Genomic DNA, 19,208 nt, shown 5'->3' on the forward strand with positions numbered 1-19,208 from the left:
ACTGGCCTTATTAGTCCATTCATGCCCAAAGTGTATGGGTTGATTCATATGATTTCAGTTCTGAGTACACCTTGCTCTGCACACATAGAGAGGCATACAAACACACAAAGGTCCCCAATTCAATCGTGGACATCTCCAATTAGAAAGAGTAAATGATGTATTGTCGAAGGCTTTCACGGCCGGAGAACAATGGTTGTTGTGGGTTTTCCGGGCAATGCCAAGACCACGGCAATACAGCCCGGAAAACCCACAACAACCACAGTAAATGATGTTAAAGTCCTCAGCCTGAGACTTGGGAGATCCATTGCCAGTCAGGCTAGACAATACTGTTCTTGATGTATCAGTGGTCTGATTCTGTATAAGGCAGTTTCATATGTATTCATATTCCAGGCCTTTGAAAACATTACAGTTCTGAGAATCATCATAATCTAGAAGTTGTTGATGTGGGGGAGGTAAGCTGGTATGTGTAAACACCTGGGCGTGGTGAACTCTTATTTGCTTACTATATTTCTCCCTGGTGCGGACCCAAAGTAGGTTAAGCTCATTCTCCTTGCCTCCATTTTATTCTCACAACATGTCTGTGAGGTAGGTTAGGCTAAGGGAGAGCAAGTAGCCCAAAGTCACCCAGCAAACATCCATGGCAGAGTGATGATTTGAAACTGGGTCCCCCAGATCCTGATTGGAAATTCTGTAAACACCATGGTGGCTCTCCTTTATATAATGACTATTAACTCTCTGTCTTTAGAACGTATCAGGGTTTGTATGACCTCACCAAGGAGTAAATGCCATCATGAGATGTATCCATTCTAGGTACATCTTTATGAAGCAGAAAGCAGCAAGATCTGCTAAAAAAGTTCACAGCATGTCCAGATTTATCCCTCTTGCCTCTGTTGTTTAAGAACCATCCTTGTTGCTATGACAACTGCTTTACTGGTCACTATTGAGTTGCATAGAGACCAGTAGTTTGGGTGAGGATGCCTGAGGCCTCTTGTACTTCAGCTTTTCAGCTCCTCTGTGCAGGCCTGTGATTACATCTTTCCTGGGACTTGGCCCTGTTGTCATGATGGGACCTAAGTCTCCTAGCAACCAGCTACACAATTGCCTCCCCCTTGGCAACGCTGGTCTGCTTGCTTCTTAATGAGACCTGAAGAGGCATTTCATCACCTACCCCGGAGAATGGATGCAGCCAGGCAGTTACGTGACACCAACAGACAGATCCGGTCTAACCCCACTCCGTCAACACTTTTTCCAAAGGGATATTCAACTGGATGTAAACAAGCATTTTAATCAACTTGGGGAGAGGGGAGATTTTTTTAAGACCCCAAAGTATATCATATACATTGCATCCTATACACAAGATCATCTGTGTTTATACTAGCCTTCACACAATAGCATGTTTTTTCATTCTTTGTTAATTCATCCAAACTGGATGCCTCTGAGCATGTGCTCAGGGATTTCTCTTTCCCCCAGTTTAAACAAAACCAGTTCCTTCAGCTGAGACTAGAGGAAAGAGCTTTTAAGTCCATCACTTGTGACAGGCAGGCATGAAAGCCAGCTCCTGTCTTAGATATAGCAACAGCACGGGAGCTGTTTTCTTTGTACTACAGCGACTTCTACTGGAAAGTGAGGAGGAAGGCTTTGGAAATGCCAAATTCCCCCCATTCCTGCTTGCATCCCACACTGCGAATCCCTTTTCAATGAAAAAACATTTAAATTTACCAATGAGATTTTTGTTTCTTCTCTCCCTTCACCACCCATACTCCCAAATTGCATTTAAATTAACTGCATAAATTCTCTTTCCCCTCTCCTGGACTGGATTCATACAAAATACTCCATGAACTAGATTTAAATCAGCCTCCTCTATTATGTGTCTTTATTTACGTATTTTAAGACATGCCTTCATGTAAGTGTATACATATCACCCCCCAGTCTCATTTAAGGGAAGTGAGTATCCTTTAACACTACATAGGTATTCTGTGTGCTGTTACTGCATGCACACAATTGCATGATGCATTATATGAATCACTAAAACTAGGGCTGGAAAAAAATTCCATTTCCATTAGACACCACATGGTAGAATTATTTGGGGTGGGTGGGAATCAGTGTTCTGGACCAACATAATTTAATTGTTCAACCAAATATATATTAAAACATTGTTAAGATACAGAAATGCATAACTTTGATTTAAGATATTAGGTAGAATTGGGAAGGGAAATTTGTTGGTTTCCTTATGCGTTGGATATGTTTTAAAAAAGCAAAACTACAACTAACTACTCTTTTTTTCTTAAACAAACTGCATTAAATGAAATTGGAAGTGAGAAAGATATACAAATACACACAACTCACTTCCTGCTTACTTTAATTATCTATAATTAGTACCCATTATAGGAAGACAGTGTGGTGTAGTAGTTAGACTGTTGGACTAGGATATAGGAGAACCAGGTTCGAATCCCCACATTGCCATGAAAGCTTGCTGGGAAATCTTTGGCCAGTCATACACTCTCAACCTAACCTATCTCACAGGGATGTTGTGGGGATAAAATGGTGGACAGGAGAGTCACCTTGGATCCCCACTGTGGAGAAAGGTGAGGTATAAATAAATAATCAAATACATAAATGCATAACATATAGAAGCAAAAAAAAAAGTAAAGGCAGTACCCTTTTATTCATTTATATTACTTCTATTCTGTCTTTTCCTCTAAAGGACCCAAGACAGATTACAAATCAATAACAAACACAACTATAACAACCATAAAATCCTCCTCTGCATCTATGACCATAAAATCAGTGTAATACCAGTAAAATAATCACATAAAAAGATCCCTATTACACTTTCCGCCTGGCACAGAACTCATAAATAACCCTTTCTGCTCGCAGAGCTTTGTAAAACCAACAGTTGTTCCCTCATGGAGGGTGGGGAGGAACTTGGGTTCCAGTACTTCACACCTCAGGCACCACAGAGCTAAAAGTTATATTTTAATATTACATTTTTAATTAATTTCAATGTGTGCAGCTATTGAAAATGGTAACATTATTAACTAAACAAAAGCAGCTTATTCCAATATCATAAGGTGAAAAATTGGGTAGAAGTATTTACTTAAATTAATTAATCTGATACATGCCAAGAATGTCTAAAAATAAAGTCCATTTTGCAGTCTAAACTAAAGCATTTTTGGTCAGAAGTTGGCTTTTCTGTGATATAAATCACTGAGGCTACCCGGCAGAGGAAAAGTCACATCATTTGGAATATTACAAACTCACAAAGCAGGACCAAAATAATACCAAACAATGTTAATAATCCCAGCTACGTAGCCAGCTGTGTTAATTTGTAGCAGCAAAATAAAACAGGAGCATCTTACAGACTAAACTGATTCCAGCATCAGCTTTGGCCAACCAGAGCTCACTTCATCAGATGCATTCAAGTACACACCCCTAACCGTTGTTCATACTTTCAAGCAAGCAAGCAAGGGCGAGAGTGTAGTTTGAAATAGTAATCAGTCAAAACAATGTGCAAGCTTTCGATTTCTCCAGAAAGCTACTTCATCAGGCTTGGATTTTTATTTTTATTTTTTGAAAAAAGAGGTCCTACACCGACAAGAGTTTTTATTGGGACAGGGTTAAACTGTACAAACCCTAAACAACCCTCCCTCATCCTAACACTCGGTACAGAAAGTAAAAAAAAACAAAAAACCCGACCACTCAAACGCTTCGCTCTGCTAGATTTGAGCCTTCCCTCCTCCTCTCCCAGGCCCCTCTGATGACATAATCACTCCGAGGCCTGGAAAGGCGGGGCTTTCGGCATTTTGGAGTCAGTCAACGAAGGTAGGGGGAATCGTTAGCGGAAGCGGAAGAAGCTGGACAGGAGCCGAGGGCGGAAGTGGCGCTGTCTGAGATTTGGAGTCGGGGGTAGAGGGGAGAGCCAGAAGCAGGCTGCAGCGGCGGCCGTGCAGACGGGAGCGGGTAAGTGGGGAAGTGGCGGTCGAGCTTCCGCCTGCTTCAAAGAAAGAGAGAGGTCGGACCCTGGCTAGGAAAGGTGGCTTCAGGGCTCTTGCCATTCCGCCTCCCTCCCTCCAGGCGGACGCTGAGGGGAGAAGAGGATCCGTCTCCCCTAGCAACCGAAAGGGATCCTCCATGCTCAGACGCAGTCTATCTCTTGAGGCCAGGGGCTGAGGGCGAGACGCAGGGGGTGGCTGTCCTTCAGTCTTGCTTAGCAGTTTCTCAGCAAGACCTGCTTGGCCAGTGGGGGAAACGGAGTGTGGGGCTACCTAGGCCTTTGGCCTGATCTCCCAGCGCTCCGTCTGTGTTTTGGAGAGCCGGGTCTTGGGTGTGCAACGGTAGCTTCTTATTAGGGTGCCGTTGTTAGTGTGTGAATAAACGGGGATGGGAGAGGCTTGTGGCACCTTAAAGAGTACAAGGTGGTCGTGAGAAAGCCACTCCTCTCAACCCTAGCTGAGCTGGGCCAGCTCCCTAGCTGCATTGTGGGGATAATAACACTGACTTCGTTCCTAACACTGACTTCGTTCCCTGCTTTGAGTGGGCCCTAATCTGTCCAGAAGAGCAGTGTACAAATGTTATTAAGGTTTTGTTCCAGCATGAACTTTTGTCGGCTGGAACCTCCTCCTTTTCAGATTCATGTGTTAGTTCCTGACTTAAAAGATGCTTATATATGAAATTGTGGAGAAAATCAGGCATGTCCTTAACAAAGTTTGCTCCAGGCCATGGCAGTTTTTGCTGGAACAGGATTTTGTTCTTTTGTCTTGGAGAGGAAACCTCATATCTAAATGTCTGCAGATTGAGGGTTTGCTTTGTGCGTCTGAAGTGAACTTGAGTCCCCAAAAGTTGATGCTGGAATGGAATCCTGTTAGTTTAGTGTGGAGAAGGTCACTGCCTTTCAGTGTTTTGAAGGGCTGTTATGAAAAAGGAGCGAATTTGTTTTCTCTTGCTTAGAAAGGTTAAACTAGAAGTAATGTGTAGAAATAACAAGGAAGTAGATTTGGACAAACTATTAGGAGCTGTTCAACAGTAGAACAGGCTGCTCTGTGAGCTAATGGGCTTTCTTTTGCTGGAAGTCTTTAAGTGGAGTCCAGATAGGCATCTGTGGGAATGCTGTAGTTGTCCACCCCTCCCTGACCTCCCAGGGCCATTCCAACTGACTCCTGGCTGTTAGGGGTCACAAGACTCTTGTTTGTTTATTTTTGCTACAGCAGACTAGCATGATTACCTTCTGGAACTGTAATATGTGGTGCTTTTATTGAATACCCTAAGCCCAAAATTGTTCCCTTCCCTGAGAAGTTTGCAGCCTAACTTTTAGTCTTAGCTATAATGAATGGAAAGGTTACTTGAGATGAATATTCTCCAACAGGTATGTGTATTTTAGACTGAGAGGATTTTCCTGTGGGTGGGTGAGGAGATGGATGATGAAGGTGTCTCTTGCAGTCTTTCATGCAGATGCTACTTTCATTTCCTCCCCTTAGTGTTCTGGTGCTCTAAAAGGCTGTGTTGAGCAGAAGTTCCACAGGTGCAGCTTTTGATGGCATGGACATTCTTCAAGGACAGGCTGTTGTATTTTAGCATGGTGAAGGAGAGCTAGAAGATTTCTCCAGCTATTTCTGTTTTGGTCTGTCAAAACAGGGAAGAACATCTAGTTTTGAGAAGCAAATCCTTAACCTTTTTAAAGAAGGTATCTATTTTAGCCTCCCCAAATTCAGTGGTTATCTCTTTCTTCTATATAAGCAAATGGTAATTCTCCATGGGAATATTTTTTTAAAAAAAATTGTAGGTATTTATTTCACTTAATTTATATCTCCCCCATGGGGACCTAAAGAGGCTTGCATCATTTGCACCTCCATTTTATCCTCATAACAACCCTGTGAGGTAGGTAAGACCGAAAGTGTGTAACTGGCCCAAGGTCACCCAGCAAGCTTCCATGGTAGAGTGAGGATTTGAACCTGGGTCTCCTTGATCCTGCTCTGATGCTCTAACCAAACAAAACTGATGTTGTGCTGTGCTTGGAGAAATCTTTTTGTGTGTGTGCTAAAGGCAAAACTTGTTTCTCAGTGGTCTGGCCCTTACTCACAAAGACCTTGTGGCTGGGTGTATATGCATGCATTGTGTGGTGCTGCATCCTCCTGGCTGTGACATACAAGCTGATCCTATACCAGTGTTAAAATAAAAGTATTCTTCTGTGATACGCCATAGCTTTTCTTTGGGTAGTGATGCTTAGAGAACTGTAGAGAAGCCAGGTTAAGTCCAACACTGCTGTTTCTTTGCATGTGCCATAGATTAAGCATGCTCAAGAAGAATCTTGTGTAGCTGTAAAATCTGTTTATATATTTTTTTACACTGTGGGTGGAGGAATGACCTTGGCTTTTCTCATGCCAGATTGTTGTGCTGTGGAACCACTGCCGAATGTTTGTAAGAAGGCTGCTGTTGCTGGTAACGGTTTCAGTTTCAGATTTGTTGTTGGCTTATATATTAGCCTTTAGAATATCACCTGTGAACAAACATACATGCAAATCATGAAGTAAAACTACCAGTGAAATGACAGAGTGAATACATAAGTTAAGAGGGGACTGCTGAGTCCTTGCATAACTGTTCTGTTGTGGGCTCCCTTAAACACAGGACAGCTTTAACCTGCCCCCTACACCTAGTTTTTTAAAAGCTGAACTCACAAATAGAAACATAGAGCTGGAAGGGACCCCCAAGGGTCATCTAGTCTAATCTGCTGCACAATGCAGGAAACTCACAGTTACCTCCCCCTACAATTGACACTGGCCACTGATCTATGCCCCCCAAAAGGCAAAAAACTTTCAGGATCCCTAGCCAATCTGGTTTGTAGGAAAATTCCTTCCTGACCCCAAAGTAACAATCAGTATTACCCTGGGCATATAAGAAAGGGCCATGAGAGTCGAGCACTGGCTCATCCCTTCCTGCCCTCCCTCTCACAAGCTGCCTAAATTCATACTGAGTCATAGAATCAGCATTGTTGTCAGATAGCCATCTAGCCTCTGCTTAAAAACCTCCAAAGAAGGAGAGCCCACAACCTCCTGAAGAAGCCTGTTCCACTTTGACTGTCAGAAGTTCTTCCTAATGTTTAGCCAAAAACTCTTGATTCAGTTTTAACTCATTGGTTCTGGTCCAACCATCTGGGGCAACAGAAAATTCCGCTACATTCAAATGTGGCAACTTTCTCAGTCCCATTCACAGAGAGATCAAATATTCATAGTTTCTTTATTGGAAGCTAATGATTAATGCAAACTAGTTTCTGAGTTGGGTTTATGAGAGCAAGTGATTTGTTTAAAGGTCAGCTGTGTGTAAAGATCACTACTCTCTTGTATAGTACTTTTAAAAGTGCTAAATTCAAGCTGGTTATTCTTACCAAAAACTCTGTAAGGCAGGTCAGAGTTGTTATTATCACCATAGGCTCAAAGAGAACAGTCTACCCAAGGCCACCTGATATAGTTTGTGACATAGGCAAGATTCAGACTGGGGATTCTCTGATCAGTAGATCTTTGCTTATCCTCAGTCATGCTGCTACACCAGCTATCAGCCTGGTTGGTGGTCTTGAACTTGGCTTTGAGTTGATGATACTGTGGATGTCTGTGTTTGCCTAGAGAAAAAAAGCTGAAAAAAATAAAACCAATTTTTGCTCTACTGTAACTTGCAAATCGTTCTTACAGTCTTTTTATTTGCTCTTGTGACAATCTTGTGAGGTATGACACTGTTCTACTTAAATGTTGGGAACAACTTACCAGCATAGTATCTATTTTAGAGCTGGTGCTTCAAACCACATCGCCAATAAAAATGGAGTTGCTGTTAATGGAACATTTTCTTTTTTCCCTTTCAGTTTGAAACCTGTTTTCCTCCCCAATAGCCCTACCCCTCATCCTTGCTGTCGGCGCCAGTTCCCTTGTGAAGGGCCATGGCGGGCCGTGGCGGAGCTGCACGGCCAAATGGGCCAGCTACTGGAAACAAGATCTGTCAGTTCAAGCTGGTTCTCCTGGGAGAGTCAGCCGTTGGGAAGTCCAGCCTTGTCTTACGCTTTGTCAAAGGGCAATTCCATGAATACCAGGAGAGCACAATTGGAGGTGAGGCTTTGGATCAGTGACAGAGCATTTGCTTTGAATGAAGGTCCCAGGTTCTGTCCCTGGCATCTCCAGTGAAAAAAGGCACAGGTAGTAGTATATGTGAAAGACCTTTACCTAAGACCCTGAAGGGTTGCTGCCAGTTAGCGTAGATGGTATTGACATTGATAGACCATGGGTCTAAACTTGCAGAAAGCAACTTCATGTATGTTTCTTGGATCTGTGCAAAGAGGGTCCGTCTCAGTAATGGGTCAGTAACACTGTCATCAGAACATGCATACCTATTGAAAAGCAGCTAACTGTTGTAGGCGATTTTCCTTGGGGACTATACTTGGTTCATTTAGGGTGCTGGCTGGGCCTATGAATCCTCACTATTGTCCCATGTGAAATGAATGTCATTCGGGGAAACTTATCCACATAGTGAACACAAAAGCCTTTTTCTCACTAAGAACTTTTTTCCAAACAGGCAGTTTAAATAAAAGTACCTGGCAGAAGACTATAGTTGTCTGTAAAATTAGGCTTAACCTGTTCCTTCTATACTAAAGAACATTAAGACGAGGCCAAGTGGATCAGTCCAGTGGTCCATCTAGTCCAGCTTTGTTTCATGCAATGGACAACCAGCTACTCTGAAGGGCCAACAGACAAAGCATAAAAGTCAAGGCCTTGCCCTCATGCTGCCTCCTATCACTGGGATTCAGAGGTTTGCCACCTCTAAATAAAGAGAGTTCCTTTTGGTCACCATGGCTACTAGGTGAACCTCTCCTCCATGAATTTGTCTAACCCCCTTATAAAGCTATCTATGCTTATGACCACTGCTACCTCCACTGGCAGTGAATTCCACAATTTAATTACTCATTGAGTGAAGAAGTATTTCCTTTTGGGAACTGCATTATATGCTCCTGAGTGCTAGTATTTATTTATTTTATTTATTGTTTATTGCTTTTCCAGCCGAAGCCATAAGCCATACAAACACCAACAAAATATGAACTGTACACTTGAACAGACCCAATTCACACAGACATAACTCGTCATTATCACTTTAAACTATCTAAGCTCATGAAGATTTTGTTTCTTTATCACCGTGGCTAAAAAGGAAGCCACTATAGCAGAGGTTTGATTGTCAGGAAAGTTATCAGACAGTAGCACTGAGATTGCCCAAGGAAGGAAGGGAAGCTTTTCTTTTAACATAATAGGAATAATAAATCTCTCTCTTTCCTTACTCCACTTAGGGCAAAAAACTATTATATGATCCAAGGTCTCTAACTTTCCTTGTCCACAGTCAGAGTGCTAGTATTATGTGAGAAGAAGGAAAACGTTCTCTCTATCATTTTCCTCCCTCCAGGCATAATTAATATAAACCCCTTGCATGTCCCCATTAGTCTTCCTTTCCTCATAGAAAAGTGACTCCAAACCCCTATTCATTTTGGTTGCCTGCTTCTGCCCTTTTTCTAGCTCTGGGGTTTCCTTTTTGAGTTAAGATGATCAGAACTGCACACAGTACGCCAAATGAGGCTGGACCATAGATCTATATAGGGGCATTACAATGATGGGCATTGTGCTTTCAGTTCCTTTCCTAATAATTCCCAGTATGGAGATTGCCTTTTTCACTGCTGCTGTATTCTTAGTTGACATTTTTATCAGCTTGTTCACTACCTCGCCAAGATCTTTCCCTCTCGTTCTTAGCCAGTACAGTCCCAATCAGAGTAAAGCTAGCATTCTTTGTCCCATCTATGCATCTCCTTATACTTTATTTTAGTTACAGTATTTATAGCTTTCTTTTCTCACTGAAACTCAAGGAATATTACACTGTGTAAGTCAATACAATCAACAGCAGGGACATTCAATAAACAATGCAAGAGGGTATGCAAATGCAAATTTGCAGAGATTTGAAAACAAGCAGAAATCTGCTATAGAGCTGAAACCATGCTAATACAGAGCATGAGCAATTCTAAATCTGACATATTAAAAAGCACAGAAACTACCCAGTAGGATCATACTTACAATAACAGATAGCATATAGTAGTAGAGTCTATATTCCCTATCCCTTTACCCGTGCAACTCTTTGAAACCACTTCATTACAGTACAGCCCTCCTATCTGTGTGAAAAAGCACTCTCAAATAAGTTGGTTTTTTGTAGTTTGCAGAAAGCTGGATGAATGGGAGCTTTCCTAACCTCTTCAGGTAGCCCATTCCATAATGTAGGGGCCACCACCACAGAGAATGCTTGTGTTCAGGCAGCTGTTGATTTTGCCCATGTGCCGGGAGGCACCTGCAGAAAGCTGTGTTTAGGTGAGTGAAGCTGCCGTGGTGGAACATAGTGAAAGACACAGTCCCATAGCTATGAAGGACCAGGACCATAAAGGGCTTTGTATGTGGTAGCCAAAACTTTGAACTGAGCCTGGTAAGTGATTCAAGGCTACGTTGAATTTCATTTGCTGCTTTGTTGCTCACCCACCCAGCATAAGAGATCCTCCTGGAACTCTTCATAATCCATCCTGGTTTTCACCATCCTGAACAATTTAGTATAATTTGTGGACTTGGCCACTACGCTGCTCACCCCCACTTTCAGATCACTTGTGAACAAATTAGACAGCAGTGGCCTCGATACTGATCTTTATGGGACCCCAGTGATTGTTTTGCAAGAACTGTACATTTATTCCTACATTTATTCTCTACTCTCTGCTTCCTGACCTTTTATCCCATGACTACTAAGCTTACTTAAAAGGTTTTGGTGAGGTACCTTATCACAAGCCTTTTGAAAGTCCTTTTATATGTCTACTGCTCTACCCTTCTCCATAAGCTAATTAACCTTCTCAAATAACTTTAAGAATCCTGATGTGTGAAACTTCCAGGCCCAAAAGAAAAGTGAAGCCTTCCTTTTTGGTTAGACACACAGAAATAGTCAGTTTGCCAATTTCTGTCTCTTTCTCTGTCTTCCTCCTCGGTCAGCCAGGTGCTAATTGGCTCAAGGGACATAACATTCTTGCAGTGTTTCTGTCTTGGCTTTGAGTTGCTGGAATCTCTCCTGTCTTTTCATAAAATGATAGCATCAGAAAACAGCCATAGTCTGCTTAGCAGCTGGCTTCAACCTTGCCATGCAAGTTGTCCACATGGCAGGGCCCAGGCTTGGTTCTGGGCTGCCACAGACCTGACCACTTACACATACAAAATGTGGAGTGGACTTTACATGTGATACCACAGAAAGGGCTGAAGGAGTCTACTTGTCTGACAGTGAACAGTGGGTAAGATCCAACGGGTGCATTCAATGAATGGTGAAGCCAAGTTCCTCCAGCAGATGCCTTCACTGTCAGTGGAACAGAAGGTGTGTATGCACTACTGCATGTAATTCTTTATTGAGGCTCTGCAGTGGTAACACTGTGCGTAGGGGTGGAGTAACCAGTATCCAACTGGTTTCCCTGCACCTGTTTAATCCTGGCTGTTGAATGCTGCCCCAAAGAAAAAAGCGGTGTAATTCTCAGGGAGAGGCTGGGACTCAGGGCAGGTCAGAGCATTTCCTTTGCATACAGAAGGTCCTAGGTTCAATCCCTCAGCTTCTCCACCTAAAAAGATTAGTTAGCAGGCAAAGTGAAAGACCTGAGACTATGGAGAGCTCCTGATGGTCTAGACAAATACTGACCTTGATAGATCAGGGGTCTGACTTAGTATGAGGCAGGTTCATGTGTTCGATACTGGAGCTCAGATGTAAGAGTGGAAATGTATTTCTGAGCATGTAGAGTAGTAGGTTGTCGAGAGATATGTAGATTTGAAGGGTTTGTTATGCCTTATGCTAACACTTTTCTAATTCTCCTCTTCCAGCTGCTTTCCTCACACAGACCATTTGCCTAGATGACACAACAGTCAAGTTTGAGATCTGGGATACAGCTGGGCAGGAGCGCTACCACAGCCTTGCACCCATGTATTACCGAGGGGCACAAGCGGCCATTGTTGTCTATGACATCACAAATATGGTGAGGATGTGCCTTTAGAGAGGTCTAGGGGGCTTAGGTTTAGTGTGTCCAAGAGGCTCCTGTTCTGAATTCCCTTGAACACGAAATGTCGCATGTTTAGAGACTGTGACTATCATGGCAAATGCACAGATGACCTAACTTTACTTTTGTTATGTGAATGGCGGAGCATTTGACCATCTGAGCCCCTCCCCTTAATGAATGTGAGGCTCTGCAGTGAGAAATAAGACTTGATTCAAAATACTTCAGGTAATGCCAGAAATAAAATTGGCACAGGCTTTTATGTCTAGAGCTGAAACCAAATTCTGGGCTAGTCAGAATGGTTTGAAATTTAAATACATTTAAAATATTTTTGAGGTCTTGGTATTAGAACTGAATTTTGGAGAATGCTTCTAAATGAAGTCCTTATTAGAAATGTCTTGGAGCAAAATTCACTGGATCAATACCTTTTATGAGAATTGACCAATAACTGGCAGAGCCCTGTAGCTCTAAAGCTTGCAAGCCCCACTGCAAACTTTGGTCCTCATGAGTTGTGTTTTACTGTCCTTATTAAACATCGAAGCATGAACTTTACATCCTGCTTCCTTAAATCATTGCCTCTACATTTATGAGCATTGTAAAAGAGGCTCAAATTTTTGACAAGCCAATTTTGTTTAGGAGAATTGGGGAAAATTGCAATGGTCACTTCAGCTCTATGTGGCACTCTTCAAATACAAAAGAATGCTGTAAGACATCATTAAGATGTGTGTCAATGGAGAAGTTGCCTTGAAAATTGTGTAAAATATTTTAAAATTAGAGTAGGGGTGTCCCAGAGCTACAAACATGCATTGCCCTATTACTGTAATTCGGGGAGAATAATGGCACTTGAGTATAAGAATGTAAGTATAGCCCCGCTGGATCAGACAGCGGCCCGTCGAGCGGAGCATCCTGCTTCACACAGCAGCCAACCAGTTGCCCTGGAGGGCCAAACAAACAGGGTGCAGAGGGCTTCCCCCGATGTTGCCTCTTACCGTTGGGATTCAGAGGTTTGCTACTTCTGGACTACTCCTGAGACTTGGAATGGGGGCAGAATTGTTGGATGTTCATCAGTCTCTCCCTCTCACTTCCATGCCTCTGTTTTTATAGGACACCTTTGTGCGAGCCAAGAACTGGGTGAAAGAATTGCAGCGGCAAGCCAGCTCCAGCATAGTCATCGCCCTGGCAGGGAACAAGGCTGATCTGGCCAGCAAGCGAGCTGTGGATTTCCAGGCAAGAAAAGGGAGGCAGTTGTTTTCTGCCAAAAGGCAACCCTGCTTGCCGCTTTCCGTTTTATAAAAGCACCTGTGTTGGATTAGACAAACGGTCGACCTAAACTAGCATCTTGTAGCAACCAGATGCTACCTGCAAGTTACGGAGGTCAAAGCTTTCACGCCCCATTCCCGCCTCAGCACTGGCATCCAGAGAGCTACTGCCTCAGAATGGGAAGGTCCTATTTAATGATCGTGGCTTTGATGGCATCTGTCAAATACCCTTTCAAAGCTAGCTATTAGTAGCTATCACCACATCCTTTTGCAAGTTAATTTCTCTCTGAAGAAGTACTTCCTTTAGTCTGTCATACATCTGCTATCCATCAACTTCATGGGGTGCCTGTGATCTAGAGTTATGGATGATGGATGCAGAAGTTCTCTATCAATTTTCTTCTCTCCATTTATAATTGTATAATCCTTTATCCGACCTTCTCCTGAGTATCCCAACCCTGTGGTGATTCGGGCTGCCTGTTTCTGCACTTTTCCTAGTACCATAGTATTCTTTTGGAGATACAGCACCCAGAACTTTGTAAGAATTCCAACTCCAGTCAGCCCATAGCTATGTAGTTATATGTATTACTGTCCTGTTTTTAATTCTTTCTTAATAATCCCTTGACTCTTACGTTCTTCTTGCTAAGATGGCACCTCAAAAATGAATACATCTACAAGATTTTATGGAGTGAAGAATATTGCATCATTCCTTGTGCAGCATAATGGCAAAGAGCTATGAACTGGGAAGTTCTTGATTTGAATGCATAATGCATTATGTGTAGGCAAACCATTATATTTGGGCCTCTGCTTATCTCCATTATAATGGTACTGACACTTTTTCAGTGTTGTTGTAAGGATTGCCAGCAAGGAAATGTGTGCACTCTAGAAGCATTAAATGAAATGCTAAGTATTTTGCATAATTCTGTCCCTACCATAACTGAAAATCAAAAGCCATCAGCCATTGGTGCGTGTCAGAGAAGTGGGGGGTGAAGAGTTGCCCAATGTGCATGCAGCAAGGGTGCTACTAAAGTCTACCGGGCCTTCCTTTTCCTTTTGGGAAATATAGAACTAAAAGAAGGGAAAGGCTCCAGGCTATAGAGAGCAAGGGGCAGAAAAGGACAAATTCTGTGCTGGCACCAAAGCAACACATACAGTGTACTGTGGCTGCTTTTAAGATTGCTAAATCAAACAAGGAAGTTACAGTAAAGTATACAGAAGCAAAAACAACAACTGTAACAACTAACTAATACCAATCAGACTCGTACACAACTATATATAGGAAAAACTTCTATCTTCATTTAAATAGTTGCATACTACCACGTATACAAAACGCCAATTCATTATCAAATACAAAAGTCACCAGTTACAAATGCATACAATTTGAATTCTCAGTTAAAATACTATCAGTGAATACAGATAGGTAACACAGGGAAAGTCCATAAATATAAAGTGACTCCAGTGCTGACTACTTCCTTGTTGCAAGTTAAATGAAGATAGAAGTTTTTCTTATATATGGCTGTGTAATAGTATGGGTCTGATTTGTATTAGTTAGTTGTTATGGTTGCTGGTTTTCCTTCTGTTTAAAAGGAAGATTGCCTGGTGACCAGAGCCATAATAAGCATATGCGATCAACACCTGCACAGCCAGTCACTGTGCCAAATGGTTGCAGTTTTACTTTGTGATCCAAGGAGAGGCCTGGAAAAAAGACATTTTAAGTTAAATAAGTTTAAATATCAGTTGCATTTCTTGCAGAGCTCTAGATTTAGATCTGTTGGGGGTTGCACAGCAATTACATATAAGTTTGTAGAGTAGCAAAGATTGATAATAGGACAATGGAAATAAGTCAACAGACTTCTGTGATTCTAGCTCTATAAAAAGTACTTTACTACATAATAGGGTAAAAAGGGTACATTTGGTAGGAAAAACAACAAACAGTTTCTGACTACATCTTGATAGTCTCAACTAGGTATTAGAGCGAGAAAAGCTTAGATCGTAAAGAGAAGTAGACTCAGCTTAGACTGCATGGTCTAGTGAAGTAGTAGAAGTAGACTGCAGTAGCAGACTGAACAAAGAGCAGTAAAACTTTAGTATATGTTGCTAGCTAATTGCCCCCCAATAAACTGGCTCATCCAATAGACAATCCTAGATTCCCTCATTAAGACTAAAGACACCCACTTTTTCTGGTGGGAACTTCTCTTGAAGCCTAAGTGGTCCTATGCTAACTAGCTATCTGACTAAACAAACAACAATTTAACTCTTTCATGACTGACCATAGGACACTTGCAAAAAGTCCAACAAGATCCTAAGAGCAAATTCTGCACATGCTAGGAGCCTCTGCTGCACATCACCATTCTTCATCTGCTTGCCCTTCTGTTTGCACACAAGCTCAATTGAAAATCATTGGTCTTGCTCAAACAGAAGGCTAACCGATGAGGAAGCAAGCTCTGCACCTGGGGCTATTGAGCTCTTATGGAACTTGTTTGTAGGATCCAGGCCCCTTGCATTTATAGAAAGGGCAGATATTTAACTTGCTAATATGTTCTTTGCAGGAAGCAGCAGCATATGCAGATGACAACAGCTTGCTGTTCATGGAGACGTCTGCAAAGACTGCAATGAATGTGAATGAAACCTTCATGGCAATAGGTTAGTAGAAAGTAGGGGAAGCAGCATGATGAATGTTCTCTGGCCTGCTTTATGCTGTGGGCGAAGTAAGATGCCCTACTGTGTAATGACCGTGCCTATTGAGTGGGATGGAGGGCTGTCTGTGCCTAACAAGTATGCTGCGACGTCATGGAATGCTCTCAAATGCTCCTGCTGCTGTGGAGGAATTCATGAGCTAAAAGACACTAACAGTGCACATTCATTAAGTGGAAATGTAAGAGCAATTTTGGAAGTTTCAAGTCTAACACACAGGAGGAACTGAATGTGCAGTAGTACTGAGTAGTTAGATGGGATGCTAAATAGGAAGAGATCCTGGGGTGGAAGAGCAGGCTGAAGGGTTCCAGAAAATGCCTGGCAAAAGGATGAAGAGGTGGCACGCATCGTAGCTTGAGTGCTCTGAGCTATGGAGCAGGAAGGCCAGAGGGGGGTGTTTCAGGGTGGGGAGTGCAAATTGTGTACACTGATTTGAAACAACTGACTGGGTCTTGGAACACAGGTCTTTAATGGAGCAGACATTATGGTGTATTTAGCTCTCCAAAGAAAAGCTTACCCCTCACCCCAGCTCCAAAGCAAATACTCCCCTGTCTTTTTCTATAGAGTATATTTTCCCAGCCATTTCATAAAGTTGGGCACCTGAATGTGCCCTCCTCCCCTTTTTCCTCAGCCAAGAAGCTCCCAAAAAATGAACCGCAGGCTGCAGCTGGTACAGCGGGCAGGAATCGGGGTGTCGACCTGCAGGAGAGCAGCCAACCCAGCAGGGGGCAGTGTTGTAGCAACTAAGGGATCTCTGCCTGCTCTTCTTGGATTGCCCCGACTGGAATGCACCTGAACCGGATCGTGCTTACAGAAGAACAGCTGCCAGGATCCCTCTCTTTTTTCTCCCTTGACCCACCCGTCTTTTCTGCTGCTGTGATATTTTCTCCTTTATTCTTCTCTGTCCATAGGATGGGGGAAGCACTTGACCCTCTTCTGTACAAAGAATAAAATTCGTATTTTTTAAAAAGTCTGACAGCGCAGTCTAATGCAAGATTACTGCAGTCTAAGCCCATTGATTTCACTGGCCTTAGACGGAGTAATCGTGCATAGAATTATTTCACTGTTGGTTGCCTTTTTAAAAATCAAAGGAAAAAAGAGCATTGCTCCTTATGGGTAGATGTATATTTTCCAGAGCTTTCATTCCTCTTTCCTTTTTCTCTTTCTGAACTAGGTTTTAGTCTTGATATCTACTCACAGCTGCTTGGAAGTGGGAAAAGGTGATCTTTCACTTAGACAGGAGGTGACTCTCGGGGCATGTCTGTGTGCTGGATCTAAGCCACTTTAATTATCAGGGCTTGCCATAAAAGAGCCTTAGATGGGAGGTTGGTTTAACTATGGCACAGATATGTCCTTGGAAAGGCAAGGCATGGAACTGGCAGATAACCACTAAATGAAATTTGTGAGGTTTAATGGTGAGAGTGAGACAGACACCTCTGGCCTTTAAGACTTGTTTTGACCAAATCACAATTATGAGTATAGGGGTGGGGAGGAAGCTGATTTATTCTGTATTTTGTATTCAGTTTTTTCAATGTGTAACCAATCAGTATCTCTCTTTAATTACATATACCAACTAGCCTTGCATCCGCCTGAGTTTGCACTGGGCTTTGGGGACACACCAACTTTGCATTAATTTTTTTCTCCTTCCATTTTGGATGTAATGCACTAATTCAAGCTGTTGGAGAAAATTGTATAAAATCACTTTTTAAAAAAATAATCAGCAATGTGATGCCATTGTTAATAACCCTATAATATAATGTGTGATGGGTGTGTAGATGCTATTGATGGGGAGGGATGAATTATTCTTGTGTACACACAAGCTTTTGTGGGTGAGGTTTGTGTTTATGTATTCCCATACATAGAAGGAAGATTGTTAATTCCACTAAATAGAATTGCAGAAGGGAGGCCACAAAATCTTGCTTCTGAACTAGTGCCCAAGGCAGTTTTGTCTTATCCATATTGGTATTTAAGAGAAAAGAAATCTACTTAAGTCTTTTCAATGCAAAGTTCCAGTTGTGTATGATTAAAAAATACAATAAAATTTTTATAAATCAGATGTTGACTAGAACAGTCTCTTTTGGATTTTTGTTTTGTTTTAAATTAGACTGGTCTCAATAGGCTTTGATTAAATTTCAAAGGGGGAAGAAATTATCAATCACTGAATGAAAAATAATAGCGAGTAGTACCTATTTGTGCTTTTCAAGTTAGAGCATTTTCAGCTTTCAAAAATTTCTCATGTTGCTGGATTCCTGTTGTATTTCCAGAAAGAGGATTTCCATATTTTTTTTAATCTCATATATCAGGGGAGGGGTCATAACTCACTAACAGAGCAGATGTGTTATTCTACTGTAGAGATTCCCAAGTTCAAGAATTAAGCTTTGGCAGCATGGTTGCAAAAGTCCTGAGACACTGGAGGACTCACTTCCTGTTACAGGAGAAGGTGCTGGGCTCGATGGACCAGCCATTGCAGTTAGGTCAGGTTCATCAACATTATCTGATTGGCAATAGTAATTATTCCCCACCCCCACCAACACACACATCCACACTTTAGTTGTAGGTGGTTGCCAAAACGTGCTGAATAGCCAAACCTAAATTCTACCCAGAAGTATGTTGACATTATAAGCATCAGGAGGAAGAGTGACTGCCTTTTCACTATTAAAACTAGCTTACTATAGCTAAGAGTGTATCATTACTTAAGGGAAAGGCTGTGGCTCAGTGGTAGAGCACCTGCTTTTCATGCAGAAGGTCACAGGTTCAATCTCCAGTTAAAATGGTCAAATACTGGGTGAGGTTAAAGACTTCTGCTTGAGACTTTGGAGTGCTGCTACAGGTCAGAGTGAACCATGATAGATCAATGGCTTGACTTGGTGTAATACAGCTTCACATATCCATGACTGTGATTGGAAAGGCAAGGAATTTCAAAAAGCCAATTTGGGTAATAGTTTCTTAAGGGATGCTCTCCATGTCCACTACTCTCTGCAGTTTTGAAGCCTAGTTCTAACGTGCCTGCAGGCAAGTGGGAGACATTCTCAGAATCAAATACAGATACCTCTGTATTTTAAACCTAAGGCCCAAGTGTGAGTGGCTTGATTTTTGCAAACATGCATTTGCAGAGAACCTCTCATAGGGGTTCAGCACTTGGGTCTACTATTTAAAAATGAAAGTTGGTTCCATCCAGTGGGAAGGGC

The 19,208-nt window shown here is 42.2% G+C and overlaps 1 protein-coding gene across 1 annotated transcript; it reads left to right on the forward strand.

The window, feature by feature from the left end:
• The first annotated feature begins 3,846 nt into the window (after positions 1-3,846).
• RAB5C (RAB5C, member RAS oncogene family) lies at positions 3,847-18,074 on the forward strand. Its single transcript, XM_054995012.1, has 6 exons — positions 3,847-3,960; positions 7,847-8,087; positions 11,901-12,052; positions 13,175-13,297; positions 15,876-15,969; positions 16,652-18,074. Exons 2-6 carry the CDS (start codon positions 7,922-7,924, stop codon positions 16,765-16,767), a joined length of 651 nt encoding a protein of 216 aa, XP_054850987.1. The 5' UTR covers positions 3,847-3,960; positions 7,847-7,921; the 3' UTR covers positions 16,768-18,074.
• Positions 18,075-19,208: the final 1,134 nt, after the last annotated feature.

This window comes from Eublepharis macularius, chromosome 12 (assembly GCF_028583425.1).
Source record: "Eublepharis macularius isolate TG4126 chromosome 12, MPM_Emac_v1.0, whole genome shotgun sequence".
Lineage (NCBI taxonomy): Eukaryota > Metazoa > Chordata > Lepidosauria > Squamata > Eublepharidae > Eublepharis > Eublepharis macularius.

Bases quoted from the DNA above. Each gene is read 5' to 3' on its own strand.
- RAB5C (XM_054995012.1), top strand. From the start codon at position 7,922: ATGGCGGGCCGTGGCGGAGCTGCACGGCCAAATGGGCCAGCTACTGGA. The intron at 8,088-11,900 runs GTGAGGCTTTGG...CTCCTCTTCCAG, and splicing joins CCAGGAGAGCACAATTGGAG to CTGCTTTCCTCACACAGACC. The intron at 13,298-15,875 runs GCAAGAAAAGGG...TGTTCTTTGCAG, and splicing joins AGCGAGCTGTGGATTTCCAG to GAAGCAGCAGCATATGCAGA.